The sequence below is a fragment of the Siphateles boraxobius genome, unplaced genomic scaffold, assembly GCF_051911475.1.
Source record: "Siphateles boraxobius isolate OS27281-9 unplaced genomic scaffold, OSU_SipBor_1 352, whole genome shotgun sequence".
NCBI lineage: Eukaryota > Metazoa > Chordata > Actinopteri > Cypriniformes > Leuciscidae > Siphateles > Siphateles boraxobius.
In genome coordinates this window covers 1-15,764 of record NW_027508978.1, presented here as the reverse complement: position 1 = coordinate 15,764, position 15,764 = coordinate 1, and the positions used below count along the sequence as shown (strand labels likewise).

The 15,764-nt window shown below is 42.0% G+C and overlaps 2 protein-coding genes across 2 annotated transcripts; both read left to right on the top strand.

The window, feature by feature from the left end:
* Positions 1-1,347: 1,347 nt before the first annotated feature.
* Positions 1,348-7,171, top strand: LOC143702849 (zinc finger MYM-type protein 1-like). Its single transcript, XM_077196744.1, has 4 exons — positions 1,348-1,483; positions 1,642-1,767; positions 2,044-3,865; positions 7,117-7,171. The coding sequence occupies exons 1-4, from the start codon at positions 1,348-1,350 to the stop codon at positions 7,169-7,171; spliced, it is 2,139 nt and encodes a 712-aa protein (XP_077052859.1).
* Positions 7,094-10,993, top strand: LOC143702848 (uncharacterized; the record flags this gene model as incomplete). The annotated part of the gene is made up of 7 exons (XM_077196743.1): positions 7,094-7,252; positions 7,427-7,744; positions 8,334-8,657; positions 9,355-9,531; positions 10,296-10,391; positions 10,577-10,620; positions 10,741-10,993. Coding segments are annotated over exons 1-7 (1,252 nt in total), but the record flags the coding sequence as incomplete, so codon positions are not given.
* Positions 10,994-15,764: the final 4,771 nt, after the last annotated feature.

The window sequence follows — 15,764 nt, the reverse complement described above, 5'->3', positions numbered from 1 at the left end:
AGGGGAGGGGGCGCGGATGACGGTCTCTCTCAAATGGAACGGACAGGGGGGGGTGGACGGGGGATCCACACTAGAGCAATATACTCTAATAGAATTAATGGGCAGGGCTGGGGCTAAACTTAGTCACACACTTCGACTTTCTTCCAAATAACGCACATTTCATTCATAATATTATATAAATACAGGCCTATAGTTCCTGCAAATAAAAAAAGGTAATAAAAAACGATTATGCGGTCATCAAGGTGAATTGATTTAGTCTTGACTTCTGGTCGTGAGTGACAGTTGGGGGGGATGGGAAATCTGTTGATTGTCGAGTGCGAAACAGGGATGGAGAAGAAAAGGTCAAAGCCATCAGGTGCCCAATTTCGAAAAAAAAGAAAAGAAGAAGAGGAGAAACGAGCAAAAGAAAAAGGTATGCAACTATGTTCTCTCTCTCTGTATGATTACTGTCGGTATCCATCATGACATGAATGAAGGGCTAATGTTAATTGGGAATTACTCTTTGTTAGCCTTTTTGCTATGATGCTTGCTATGCTTATACAACAATAATTTGGTTTCAACTCAATCACGAGATCTAATTTCTAATATTGTGCTTTGCAATAAAACTGTTACAAGTTCAGTTATCATTTCCATCAGTTGGGTTAACGTTAGGCCCTGTAAATAACCATCGGAATTTTCAAATCTGTAGGTAGTGTTAAAGACGAACATTTGCTATTTATTTGCTACAGTATGCCAAGTATAGTTTTTTTTAAGTATAGTTTTACAAGTCATAACTAAAAGTGCACTTGCATAAAAGTGCACTTGCAGTAACCAAAGAGCTAATGGTTCCTCCATCAAAGTTAGATTAATATACAAATTTTGGTTGAAAAATATCCTGAAAAAGTTATTGGTGATTAAAAAATAAAATCCCATTGCTTTTGCCTATACATATAATTTAATGTCATTTTATTTTTTAAACAACTGAGTCCCAGTGACTACTACATAGCATAACATAAATAAAATTTATTTTTTCAATAACATTTTTTTAAAGTATTTTTTTTACCATTTGTTTCTTCTGCTCTAAATAATGTGATGACAAAAAATCGTAAAAAATGTTTTGTTTTACGGGTTTAGGAGGATATAGCGTGTAATGACAGACATTTAGCGTGTAAGAGCATGTTTATGTAACCCTTCTATTATGTTTTGGGTCAATTTGACCCCAGGCTGTTTTAGCTGTATAAAACATTATCCTATGGTCTTTTGATTTCAATTGCAATTTCAGGGGCACTTCTAAAATATTTTGGAGCAACCTCTGCCACTGGTCAGGATGAGCCAACCACCTCCTCCGCTACACAGGCCTCTTCTGGAATGGTCTCAACCCTTCAGGATGAGCTACAATCCATGTCCTCAGCTACACATATGTCTCCACAAATATCACCACAAATATCTGATATTGAGGATGAAGACCTCTTTGCCTCTACTTCTCCCCAGCATGAGCCTTCAGGTGTGCATATCGTGTGTGTGTGTGTGTGTGTAGGCTACAAGACAACTGGACAACTGCAATTTAATGTAATTTTAATATTTCTGATAATTTATGAGTAGGACTATGTGTTGTTTCACTGCTATGTGTTCTGAGTAATGTGCCAATATGCTGTCTGATAGAAATGCCTGGAGCTGAACCCCCACTGAGCCCCACTGGTGAGGATGAGCCTCTGTCAACCGACCCTGCTAACTGGCCCTTACATCTGACTGACAGGATTCGGACTGAGCTGGTTCGCAGAGGACCAAGTAAGGTGCCACCTGGCTTTGTTTTCCGTAGGAATGAGAGTGATGGGAGAAGTTGCCACCACCAATATTTTAAGAAGACATTAGTAAGTGGTGAAAAGATGGCAAGAAGTTGGCTGATTTATTCAATTAAGAACAACAGCCTCTTTTGCTTCTGCTGCAAATTGTTTTCCAAGAAGAACATTAATTTAACAAGTGCAGGAATGGCAAATTGGAAACATGCAAGCAATTATCTCACATCACATGAAAACAGTCCAGAACACATCAATTGCATGAAAGCATGGAAGGAACTGTCAGTGTGGTTAAAAAGTGGGACAACTATTGATAAGCTGGAGATGGCACTTCTGGAGGCTGAAAGGGTGAGATGGAGAGCAGTGCTGACACGTCTCACTGCTATCGTGCAGTCACTGGCCATTCGAAATTTGGCTTTAAGGGGACACACAGAAACACTGTTCACACCATCAAATGGGAATTTTCTCAAAGAGGTTGAACTTATGGCCAGGTTTGATCCCATCATGAAAGATCACCTTAACCGTGTCGAAAGAGGAACAGCAAGTCATAACAGCTACCTAGGCCATCATGTGCAGAATGAGCTGATTGATTTGTTGAGCAGCAAAATCATATCTGCTATAGTGGATGACATCAAGCAGGCAAAGTTTTTTTTTTCAATAATTCTGGACTGCACCCCAGATATAAGCCACACAGAACAGTTGTCAGTGGTCATTAGAGTGGTGTCACTGATGGAGAAGCCCCATATCAGGGAACATTTTATGGGATTTTTGGAGGCAGAGGAGTCCACAGGCCAGCACTTGGAATCCATGATCCTGACGAGACTTGAGGAGTTGGGAATTCCTTTTGAAGACTGCAGAGGACAGTCATATGACAACGGGGCAAACATGAAAGGCAAAAATAAGGGAGTTCAAGCCAGACTCTTAGAAAAGAATCCCCGAGCTCTGTTTGTGTCTTGTGGGGCACATACATTGAATTTAGTTGTGTGTGATGCTGCTAAGGGATCTGTTGATGCTTTAAGTTACTTTGGTGTCCTGCAAAAGCTGTACACAATATTTTCAGCCTCCACCCAAAGATGGGCCATACTGAAGAACCATGTGAGCATCACCTTAAAGATGTGGGCAGAAACAAGGTGGGAGAGCAAGGTCAAGAGTGTCGAGCCCATGAGGTACCAGGGAGCTGCCGTGAGAGAGGCTTTAATTGAGGTGAGAGACCACACCAAAGACCCTGCTATAAAGGCTGAGGCCCAATCTTTATCTGAGGAGGTGGGGTCGTACCGCTTCAGCTTCTGCACGGTTGTTTGGTATGACATGCTATCTGCAATACAGCATGCCAGCAAACTCATGCAGTCTCCTAACATGCATGTGGACCTAGCCGTGAGTCTTTTGAAGAAGACTGAGCGAGATCTCCAGAACTACAGGGCAACTGGCTTTGTGACTGCACAGATGGTGGCCAAAGAGATTTGTGAAGATATGAATGTGGAGGCTGTATTAAAACAAAAAAGGCTGAGGTCCACAAAGCGCCACTTCTCATATGAATCACATGATGAGCCTTTCAGTGATGCACTTAGGAAGTTGGAGGTTGAATTCTTCAATGTTGTCATTGATGCAGCCACGTCAGCCATCAAAGAGAGATTTTCCACATTGGAAAATGTTGGAAAGAAATTTGGAGTTTTGACCAATTTCCCAAGTCTTGCAGATGTGGAGCTGACAGATCAATGCGAGGCACTTGGCACCACACTGCACTTTAAGGGGCACTCTGATTTGGACAGTAGAGAGCTTGTGCAGGAAATTAAGAACTTCCCTGACCTGCCATCAAAGACCATGAGCCTCCTTGAGCTTATCACTTTTATGGATGATAAGGATCTATCGGAGATCTACCCCAACTTTTGGACTGCTCTCAGGATTGCACTTACTCTGCCAGTCACTGTGGCTCAAGCAGGGAGGAGCTTTTCAAAACTGAAGTTGATCAAGTCATACCTGAGGTCCACCATGTCCCAGGAACGGCTCACTGGACTTGCCGTCATCAGTATCAATCACTTAATAGGGGAGCAGATTGCATACGATGACATCATTGATGATTTTGCATCAAGGTAGGCCAGAAAGGTCAGGTTTTAGTTTGTTTTCTGTTCTGGGCCTATGCCCTCTTTGGTGTTTTTTCACATTTGTGTGATGAAGAATTTGTGCTATTTAGAATATTTATTCTATATTTTATTTGTATAATATTCCTAATATTTTTTGTTGATAATAATATTGTTGCTCTCTGCTTTTGTTACTTTTTTATATATCTGATTGTATATATTTTTGGCATATTAATATAGTGTATATTTATTTAAGTTCTGATAACTTATACTCATATCATATTTTGTGCAGAATTGTGTTCATTGTCCTTTGGCAATGTTGGAGGTGGAAATTGTGCACCTTAAAAAGTGTGTTTGCTGTTTAAATTGCAATAGTTAATAACCTAATTCTCTTAAGTCTGGCTTTCTAATGAAGGATTTGTGCAATTGAGAAATGATCACTTATGTTGTTATAATAAAATATAACTGTTTATGCAGAACTTTGTTTGTTTGTTTTTTTTTTGGGGAGGGGGGGCGCTCGAAAGGGGTCTCGCCCAGGGTGTACTTCAATGTAGAACCGCCACTGGACTTGTCTGTCTTATTTGGTGTTGTCTGTCACAAAGCATTACAACTATATATATATATATATATATATATATTATGGCGAGCCCAAGTTTCACTCGGTGTGTGCATCCCTGCCCTCGTTATATCACGGGTGGGGACACACATCGTTTGTGTAGGCCTACACATTGTTTGGGAGTGCAGCACGCGCTGGCAGCTCTTGAGGGGGCTGCTTGCGAGGATTGTGTAAAACTTCCAATCCATGTGCTGCGCTTCCGCCTGTCCATTAAAAAAAAAAAAAAAAGAGGAAGGTGGTCAGGCTCGCGAGCCCTGTGGTGCGGGACCCGCGTCTGCTGAGGCGGCGCGGCAACGCTCTTCATGGGGCTCGCAAATGGGTCTGTTGCAATATAGAATCTATAGTGGCTCGGTTAGGTTTGCCATTGAGTGTGCGGCGATCGTGGCCCTGTTTTTTTTTTTTTTGTCTTTTCTTGTTTTCTGTATTGTTGCGAAATATGATTGGATACTTCTTTAAACACTAGACAATAATATAGTGGTTGGCAATCAGAGCAAGCAAATGTTCCCCGTAGATAACAGTGGATGAAATTCTACAAAAAAAAGTCACAGTGAATAAAGTCTCATAGTAGATGAGTTAGAGTGTATAAAGTCTCATAATACATACTCTACAGTGAATAAAGTCGAATAAATAGATACTGTTCACATACACACACTCCAACACTGCAGGAGACACTTCACACCAAATAGGCCGTACACACACACACACTTCACATGAGTGAACACTGCAAAATAAGCCGTGTCCCCACAGGAGATATTGCACAATGCCCATAGGCCGAATACGGTGATATAATGATTGCCAAACAAACAGACAAAACAAACAAACAACACATACAGGTCATCAGGCTATCACCAGCAGGCCTCCACCCGAGGTCCACCTAGTTCCAGACACACACAGAACGATGGTGGCAGATTTCAGACGCACGCACATTCATCCAAAGAAATGAAAAATAAAACAGAATGATTAAACCCAGGAAATCAGTGGCTAGTTGGACAGACGAAAGCAGTCCTGGTTTTTGAAACCAGTCTTGATGAATTAGAGCTATATGCAGCGTACCAATGAAGTTTAATGATGTGGATGACAAATAGCACTGCACACTCTCGCCAGCGTTGCTTGTTGCTGCAAACCCGTGTAGAATCACTACTCACTATTATGCGAGCAAAGTTTCTGTAGACTCGTAACTGCGTGCACCATTTACTGGTCACCATTCGCACAGACGTCAGGCCGAGGTTCTCCCGTTTACACAGCTGATACTCCAAGAGTCTCACTCTTCAACTCACACCGCACTAATGTCCTCCTGTCCATGTCTCACGCCACATTTAAACATCACTTATGTCACCTGATCCAAATAATCAGTGCCAGTGGACAGGCCTTCAAGCTACACTACCTGTTTACACCACTCTACCCGATACACATGTATGAAAGAAATAATGTTAAACTGGTTTATGGTTTCACACTCAGTGTGTCTGGAAGTAAGTTGTAGTTCTTGTGTTTCTCTTTTTTCTGTTCTTGTTTCTCTGTCCTTCAGTGATTCCGCTGATCAGGTGTTCATCAGTGTCTCAAATCACTCACTTCTTTTCATTCACTGTCAAGTGGACTATATTAGTGAACTAATGTAGGGAATAGTGAATGAGGATATAGGGTGTGATTTTGAACACAGTCTCTGAGTGTCGACTTTGAGCGCTTTTAATTCACAGTATATTCCTGTAGGATACTTTCTCAAAAATGGCAAATATTAGCCAGAATGCATTTTTTCTACGTACATTATTGTTTTAGTGGAAAATGGTATGATACTGTCAGAATTTGTCTGTTTTTTACAGCAATGTTTAACAGTGTAGGGATGGGCACAAGTATTCAAGTACTAGGACGTGACAGCGACGATCGATCATGAAAACGATGATCGCCCTGACTTAAAAAAAAAAATATTTGTCTATTTTTCTGATTGGTTATTGAGTTATTGTGGGCGGCACCTAAAGTCTGATTGGTCAGCGTTAGATAGCATGCCTTCCAGACCCGCAAGATAAAGTACTGGATTTGAAAGGCAGTGATGCCTGGAATCACTTTGATCATAAACAATAAAAATAAGTGCAAAATGTGCAGCATCAATCTGCCATATAAAAAGCATTATACTGAGAATAAGACTGTAAAATAATGTTGTAAATTATTTGTGCTTTAGTTGCCCGTGTATCAGCGTTGTTGTCAAGGGAAGAGCACATCCACAACGGCAGTTACCCTTTCAAACTATACGTCAAGTTTATGTGCACATTTTACGTGTTCATCAGATGTCAGTGTCCAGTGTCTTACTTTCACTTCCCTCTTTATTAATCTCTCTCTCTCTCTCTCTCTCTCTCTCTCTCTCTCTCTCCCTCTCTCTCTCTCCCTCTCTCCTTCTCTCTCTCTCTCTCTCTCTCTCTCTCTCTCCTTCTCTCTCTCTCTCTCTCTCTCTCTCTCTCTCTCCTTCTCTCTCTCTCTCTCTCTCTCTCTCTCTCCTTCTCTCTCTCTCTCTCTCCTTCTCTCTCTCTCTCTCTCTCTCCCTCTCTCTCTCTCTCTCTCTCTCTCTCTCTCTCTCTCTCTCTCTCTCTCTCTCTCTCTCTCAGGGGAAGTGGGCATCTCTGACACATTCAGCTCTTCATGTTAAACGTGTAACCAGGACAGAAACACTCAAAACTCATCTGAACACACACCGAGAGCTTCAGAAGAACTGAATCTACTAACAACAGAGAAGATCATTTAATAAGAGAGAAGAATGAAGATCATCTGGACTTTCACTCTGATGATGATTCCTGGTAAGAATCTGAACTCAGAGTAAATCACGAAAAAAATTAAAGCATTTGATGAGGATCGTCTTTAAATTCAGTTCATGTTGTTCAATTTATTTAACAAAATGTAAAAGCAGGTTAAAAGTTCATCTCTGTTCATTCTCATAAATGTATTAGTATTTTAATGCTGGTTTGTTGTAGGTGTCGTGAGCTCCATCAGTGTGAGAGGATATTCAGGAGGAGGAGTCACGATCACATGCAGATATGAGAGAAAAAATAAAGGAAATGAAAAGTATTTTTGTAAAGGACAGTGGTCAGTCTGCACAGACACAATCAGGACTAATGAGAAACATAAATGGGTTCATTCTGGAAGATTCTCTCTGTATGACGACACAAGATCATCAGTCTTCACTGTGACCATCAGAGATCTGAGAGAAGAGGATTCTGGGACGTATTACTGTGAAGTTGATAAATATGGAATAGATCCCTACACTGAAGTGAATCTGAAGGTTTTAACAGGTGAGAAACTGAGATCCTCAAACCCATGAAGATCTCCACAACATCACGATACTCAACACTGACTGAAATCACTGACGTTCACATGTGAAACTCATAAAAGATGTGTTTGTTATTAAATGAAGATGAAGTATCATTACTGACTTGATATTTTTTACACACTGATATCTGAGTTTGTGTTGAACAGGTCAAAAAATCAGTAGTGTGACGGGATATTCAGGAGGAAGCGTCATTATAAACTACAAATATGAGATTCAACACACAAATCCTGTGATACGCGTCTGTAAAACTGCAGATCAGTGTTTTACTGTAATAAACACTAGAGCAGAATGGAAACATGACAGACGATTCTCCGTTTATAATGACAGATCTGCAGGACTCTTACTTCTGTTTATCAGAGATCTGAATGAGAACGACTCTGGAGAATATAAGATTATAGTCAAAGTTTCTGAAGATTACAGTTTCTTCTCTGAGTTTAATCTGGACATTAAGACGGGTGAGCTGCTTTCAGTCATTTCTGCATTATTTGACCGAATCCATGAATATATCTGGTGATTGTAACATTGCTGCACTTTATTTGTATCTTAAACAGATGATTGTTGTGTGAAGAGCATCAGTCTATCAGCTTCTGCTGGAGGATCTGTGAACATCAGCTGCAAATACCCACAATCCCACAGTCGTGATGTGAAGTTTCTGTGCTGGAGATCTGGAGCTGATCTCTGTGCTAAAGAGACGTCTGTGAAGGAGAGCAGAAGATGGAGGGATGAGGGAAAGATCCAGCTGTATGATGACAGAGAACAGCAGCTCCTGACGGGACACATCAGTCATGTGACTGAAGAAGATTCAGAATACTGGTGTGGAGTTCAGTCTGATCAAGGACACAAGATCTTCATCACACGAGTCCTGATCATTACAGGTACAGATGCAGATCACTGTATGTTGTGTGTCATGTTTCTTAAAAAATCACAAAGGTTTGCAGCTGATTCTGTTTAAACAGGATTATTTTTAATTTAAAGTTATTTCTGTTTAACAAAGCAAAAACCACAAACCGTTAAAAAGAGGAAGTATAAAAACAAGCTATGTTTATATAAATATAAACTTTATATTTTCTATCATGGAGCCTTTTTCTTATGCCCTGAAGAAGGCTCCATGCCGCTACGCGTGGGCGTTTTAAAGTTGTCCATTTAGGACATGTCATCTGTATAATAAAGACATTTTAATTAAGGAGTGCCTAAGTCATCAGAGAATTATTTCTCTACACTGTCTCTTAAAACAATGATGCTGTTTGAAGGTTTGCAGCTGATTCTGTTTAAGCAGATTTAAACTATTTTTTTTTTTTTAACTAAAATTATTTTTATTGAATGTTGCTCATCAGTAACTCTGTGTATTATTCAGTGTGAAACCACAGGCTTCAGTTCTGGAAACTTAAACTAACAGCTCAAGATTCTGTTTGCTAAGTGTCTGTGTGTCAACAAACATGAATTCTGGGTATTGAATGTGTGAATGACATCAGCAACAAGTATCATGAGAAAACTGATGTCAAGTTCTGTGTGTGAAAAAAACATCCTTTATGTCATCCAATTGTTGAATTGTTTTATATACAAATGTTCCAGAAAAAACAACACCATCTTCATCACCATCACCATCATCATCATCATCATCATCATCATCATCATCATCATCATCATCATCATCATCATTATCATCATCATCATCATTATCATCATCGTCTGCTTCTTCTTTCTCATCAGTCAACACTTCAGTGTTCACAGGTGTTTCCACATCATCAGGTGATCTTGTGCTGAAATACAAACATGTGATCAATGACTGAAGCTTGTGATGAGGCCTGACGCCCCTAGTGGCTGAAAAATATTATTAGAAATATATTGAAATATATATTAGAAATATATTGATATTTCACCTCTAAATTAAAACATACATTTAAATTTAATAGTTTAATGATTTAAATTAAATTTTAAATTGTTAATATATTAATAACAACAATAATTATTCTTGTTTACATATTGGATTTCCAGTGAATTTGTTGGTTGAAAGAATATAGAAATATAATATAAAATATATGAAATATATCTTATAACTTGATTAGGTAGGATACTGCATTTCCATCCTCAATAGCAAAATGTTGTGGAATGTGTTTTGGGATTTCACAGTGTGTGACGTTGTGTTACTGTCTCTTTAAATCATCACTGTTGCAGGTTTAGTGTCGCTTTTTCTGGGTTCATTCCTCTTTGTGTTGTCAGATCAAACTGTGGTGGAAAACGTGTTAATTTGAGTTAAGTTTTTAAATGTTGCGTTATAACCTATATGGTCCAGAAAGTGCATTTAGGACAAACTGGCTGGTACATTCAGCTACACACACAGCTGAGCAAGTGCCAGACAAGACCGTTATTTAAAAGGCTTGTGTGAACGTACAATGTTAAACGGGTGAACTCAATATCATGATCTGGTCAATCCTATTTCAAACGTCCCATGATCTGATCTGATGTTTAGCTCAGATGATCATATTCTCAGATTATTTCTCCTGTGTTTTCAGGCTCTTCTCTGATCGTTCCTCTGGTTCTGGTTCTTCTGGTTCTGATTGTCGCTGGACTCGTATTACTGTTTCTCTGTAAGAAGTATCAGTCTCAAGGTAAAACTCATTCTTCTCCAGATGAAGAAACTCAGATTTGTAGATATTTGTTGATTCTGTCGCCACCTATGGGCTACAAAAAGATGTGAGCAAAATACAGATATTTGATGATGTGTGAAAACATTTACACAAGATATCAGTGTTGAAATGCAGAATAAGGAATTTAAGACGCTTGTTTTTGGCAGGCGGTGATTCGTCGTCTCAGACTGGATCAGGAAAACATGAAGTGGTGAGTCCAGTTACTGTATAAAATAAGATGTTTATGTTTTATTCATAATGACAATGAATTATAATGCCTTCAAATCTGATCATCTTTATGTCTGTAAATAATTTCTCTGTCTCTCCTCAGGTTTCTCGCACTGGTTGTGATTACGAGGAGATTAAAGACACTCACAAACAGTTACCCACAAACCCCTCTGATTCTTCTGACACTGTTTATGCCACTGCTCAATTACCCACAAGCCCCTCTGATTCTTCTAACTGTGTTTACGCTACAGTTAAGAAAGCCACTGGTGACTCTCAGTGCTGCATCACTTCTGCTGAGGATCTGAATTACGCAGTGGTGAATTTCCACAAGGAATCTGACTGTCCTGACAGCAGAGGTGTCAAAAGTTCACATTCATTACTCAAGTAGAAGTATAGATACTAGGGTTTAAAAATACTTCTGTAGAAGTTGAAGTATCAACTCAAGCTTTTTACTCAAATAAAAGTGTAAAAGTACGTGTTTCAAAACAACTTAAACTATAAAAATAAAAGTAATCCAAGGGAAAATATGCCATTAATGACAAAAGCTTAGCTCGTGCACTGCCCCACCTCCTCAAAAAAACATGTTCTAAAGGCCATAATGGCTATAATGTGATATTAAAATGTTAATGTTGAAAAATCTGGGATGCACAAGGCTACCTGTTTCAGCCGCATATATGCCCATAAAAAATTAATTTCAGTTTTATTTCAATTTCAGTACAATGCAAATACATTAAAGAACCATATATGTGTACTACTGAGCATTAATATGTGTTTCATGGAGCAGAAGATATGATGACTAGTTGCCTATAAGTATTGTAATGGTGGAAAAAGTCAAACTTCCGAGGCATGTTATCTCGGATTGGTATATGTTTATACTTCTCTTTAAGGGTGTATGTTTTTTTGCTAGATTTTTTTATAGCTAGCAAAGTTAAAGTCTAATGAAATACATTGACACTTTATTATTGTCCTTTCAAAAGTAACTGAATGCCCTGCTACATATATTAGCCTACGAGTAATCGTAATTATATTTATTAAATTTGATTAATTTTCCGCTTAAAAAAAAACCGTTCCGTGCATAGCCTATATCTACCCGCCCCCTGAACCCCAATGACATATATATTTAATTACACGAATTAAGCATACAATTGAGGTATTATCGAAATATCTAAACATTTTGATAACGAGTGCTTATTTAACAAAAGGCAAGTAAAACGATCAGGGTTAAATTTTAGACACACACATACCTCTGAAGGGATAGAAAAGTCCTCGGGACTTGGTCCCGCATTACTTGCAAGACGTAACTTGCACTAGTCGTCAACAAGGCCGAGTCCATCATTCTCCAGTTCTCGAAGCTCTCTCTTTGCTGAATGTTTGCTGCACACATATAATTTAGATGTGTCTGTGGTTGATGGCCAACCGACCGCCCGGAGCCCTGGCAGCATCGTGGGGAAACATATTCAACACACTTGAACTTCTGCACCACGAAAATATACACTTGCGTGTTTCGTTTCCGATGATTGGCTCTCTCATCTACTACACGACGATATCACAGTTTGACATGTCTGTCATTGGAAAGATCCACGTGGTGTCATGAATAATTAAGAGACAGTGTCTTCTCATAGGATATGAAAACTCAGTCTCATTAATAATTATGAGACACCGATGAGTCAAAGCACTTACAGTTACACTTACACGATGAAGATTTTAAACCCGGAAGACGAAAATAGCGGAAAAAACTCAAATGTAACCATTTTCACCCGACCATTAAATCTAACAGATGCTAACATTGTATTCAATGGTGTTCAACACACATTCCTCTGTTAAAATCTCAGAAAATTTAGTTTAGGGTTTCATGACCCGTTTTTAGTCTATATTGACCTTAAAGCTGCAGTAGGGAGTTTTGAGAAAATGTGACTTAGCCTGAAAATTTGAAGAAGCACAACTTACATGTCCCACCCCCTTGCTCTCTGCATGTGCTACAGCCCCTCCCTCCACAGCTCCTCCCTCCACAGCTCCTCCCCCACAGCTCCTCCCACCACAGCTCCTCCCCCACAGCTCCTCCCTCCACAGCTTCTCCCCCACAGCTCCTCCCTCCTCAGCTCCTCCCTCCACAGCTCCTCCCCCACTGCTCCTCCCCCACTGCCCCTCCCCCACAGCTCCTCCCTCCACAGCTCCTCCCTCCTCAGCTCCTCCCTCCACAGCTCCTCCCCCACAGCTCCTCCCCCACAGCTCCTCCCTCCACAGCTCCTCAGCTCCTCAGCTCCTCCCTCCACAGCTCCTCCCTCCACAGCTCCTCCTCCAGCTCCTCCCTCCACAGCTCCTCCCTCCACAGCTCCTTCCCCACAATTCCTCCCTCCACAGCTCCTCCCCCAAAGCTCCTCCCCAACAGCTCCTCCCTCCACAGGCCCCTCCCCCACAGCTCCTCCCTCCACAGCTCCTCCCTCCTCAGCTCCTCCCTCCACAGCTCCTCCCTCCTCAGCTCCTCCCTCCACAGCTCCTCCCCCACAGCTCCTCCCTCCACAGCCCCTACCCCACAGCTCCTCCCTCCACAGCTCCTCCCTCCACAGCTCCTCCCCCACAGCTCCTCCCCCACAGCTCCTCCCTCCACAGCCCCTACCCCACAGCTCCTCCCTCCACAGCTCCTCCCTCCACAGCTCCTCCCCCACAGCTCCTCCCTCCACAGCTCCTCCCTCCACAGCTCCTCCCTCCACGGCTCCTCCCCCACTGCTCCTCCCCCACTGCCCCTCCCCCACAGCTCCTCCCTCCACAGCTCCTCCCTCCTCAGCTCCTCCCTCCACAGCTCCTCCCCCACAGCTCCTCCCCCACAGCTCCTCCCTCCACAGCTCCTCAGCTCCTCAGCTCCTCCCTCCACAGCTCCTCCCTCCACAGCTCCTCCTCCAGCTCCTCCCTCCACAGCTCCTCCCTCCACAGCTCCTTCACCACAATTCCTCCCTCCACAGCTCCTCCCCCAAAGCTCCTCCCCAATAGCTCCTCCCTCCACAGGCCCCTCCCCCACAGCTCCTCCCTCCACAGCTCCTCCCTCCTCAGCTCCTCCCTCCACAGCTCCTCCCTCCTCAGCTCCTCCCTCCACAGCTCCTCCCCCACAGCTCCTCCCTCCACAGCCCCTACCCCACAGCTCCTCCCTCCACAGCTCCTCCCCCACAGCTCCTCCCCCACAGCTCCTCCCTCCACAGCCCCTACCCCACAGCTCCTCCCTCCACAGCTCCTCCCTCCACAGCTCCTCCCCCACAGCTCCTCCCTCCACAGCTCCTCCCTCCACAGCTCCTCCCTCCACGGGGCACAGAGGTGGGGACTGCACCAACGCTTTTAACGAAGGCGAGTCTAGATCTCTACACCGAGATGGCCATGTTCCTGCAGTGAGAACTTGACTCATTCACGAAAGCTGCCTCAGCATGCTGTAAGCTCAAACATGCGACACAACTTTCGTGAACGTCAGAGGGGGATAGCTCCAGACCGCACGCAGAAACGCACGGATGGAATGGCATCTTGAAAAAGACACACTCGGTGTGAGTGTGTCTTTTTCAAGATGCCATTCCATCCGTGCGTTTCTGCGTGCGGTCTGGAGCTATCCCCCTCTGACGTGTTGCTCTTTTAGGAAATGGGACCCTCACCAGTGCCACTTCTCGCCCTCTAACCAACCGTCAACACACAAACACACAATAGAAATTTGATGCTGTTAGAACGGCAGTTGAGAGCTGAGAAGCTCGCGATCACCGCTGCACCACGCTGTAGACACCGACACTGGGAGGTCTTCCCGCAAGAACACCGACACAATCGCTCATTGAAGACAACAGCACTCTTCAGAGACATCAAGACGAACAGCTCCGAAGCGAAAGGCAACTAGTGCGTGCATCCACTTCCGTATTTATACCCGCGCTGCGGGGCGGAGTGTGTGTGATGCAAATCACGCACGCCAATTATATTGGCTCGTTCAATAGTACTCGAAGATGATAGGCTCTCTGGCGCGATCCCCATTTCAGTCGGCGTCGACTACGTCCGACGTTATCGACTGAAAGGGAACAACTCTGTCCGGGCTTGAGGTACATTCAGTGAAATAGTTTTCTGGGACCGTAAACCATAGGTACTCTGTGTAAAAGTAAGAAATTCAGATATGTAACATGGAAGCCTGCCTATAATGCCCTTGAATAAAGATATAAATGTGAGTAAGCCGACGATTTGACACCAGTCTATAAAGAGATGCTGTGAATGTGTATAATATTATCAAAAATATTTGTATTCAGGTTGTTTGAAATATAGATGTCATGATGCTTCTGATGAATGTGGATTTGGGTTTTTACAGTATCAAAGGGAAGCACAACCTCAGTGTGTGTTATAAAATGTCTTGGTGTTCAAATGTTAAAAGTCTGTCAGTATGACTGTGGACATTTTTCTCCGCTGGATTTTTTATTATTTTTTATTAGCTTTGTTATTGGATTAGTCTTTTATTAATCTAGTTATTAAATTAGTCTCTTTGAATCTCTTTATAGTTTGTGTTTGTAATTTCCTGTTCTTTTCATCAGAAGAGTCATTTAAACATTCGGCGCCATCTAGTGGCAAATGTAATGGGCTGTTAAATGTCTTGGTTTTATTGAAATGAGTGTTGTGTAGAGTTATCATGGCTGACAGGGTGGGTCGGCTCTAATTAATATGATTTTAATTCATTATAAATGACACTGATTTACATGCCTCGTGTGTGTTTAACACGAAAGAGTGAATCTGGAGGAATGAGGGTTTTCAAATAATGGGCGACTTTATAATGACATGGACTCATCGCTCATGCAGAAGTTTTTATGATTAAAATAAGAGATGAAGGAAAGCAGATAAAGTCAAGTCTCAGCATTTCTGTCTTTGTCCAGTTTGTGTTGTTAATCTGTCATCAGTGGTGCTGGAGTTTGATTGACAGCTGGTGTCTGTGGTACTGAATCCAGAACTGCCTGTTAAAGAGACAGAAGCATCACTCAGACTCAGAATTTAGGGGATGATCCTCTGATGATCTGAGGAAAGACAGAAAAGAAACACTGCAGATCTTCAGATTACAAAGCATTTGCCTTCTTATAACACACGGGTCTGAGCCTCGGTACCCTTATCATGTAAACTTCCTGAGGT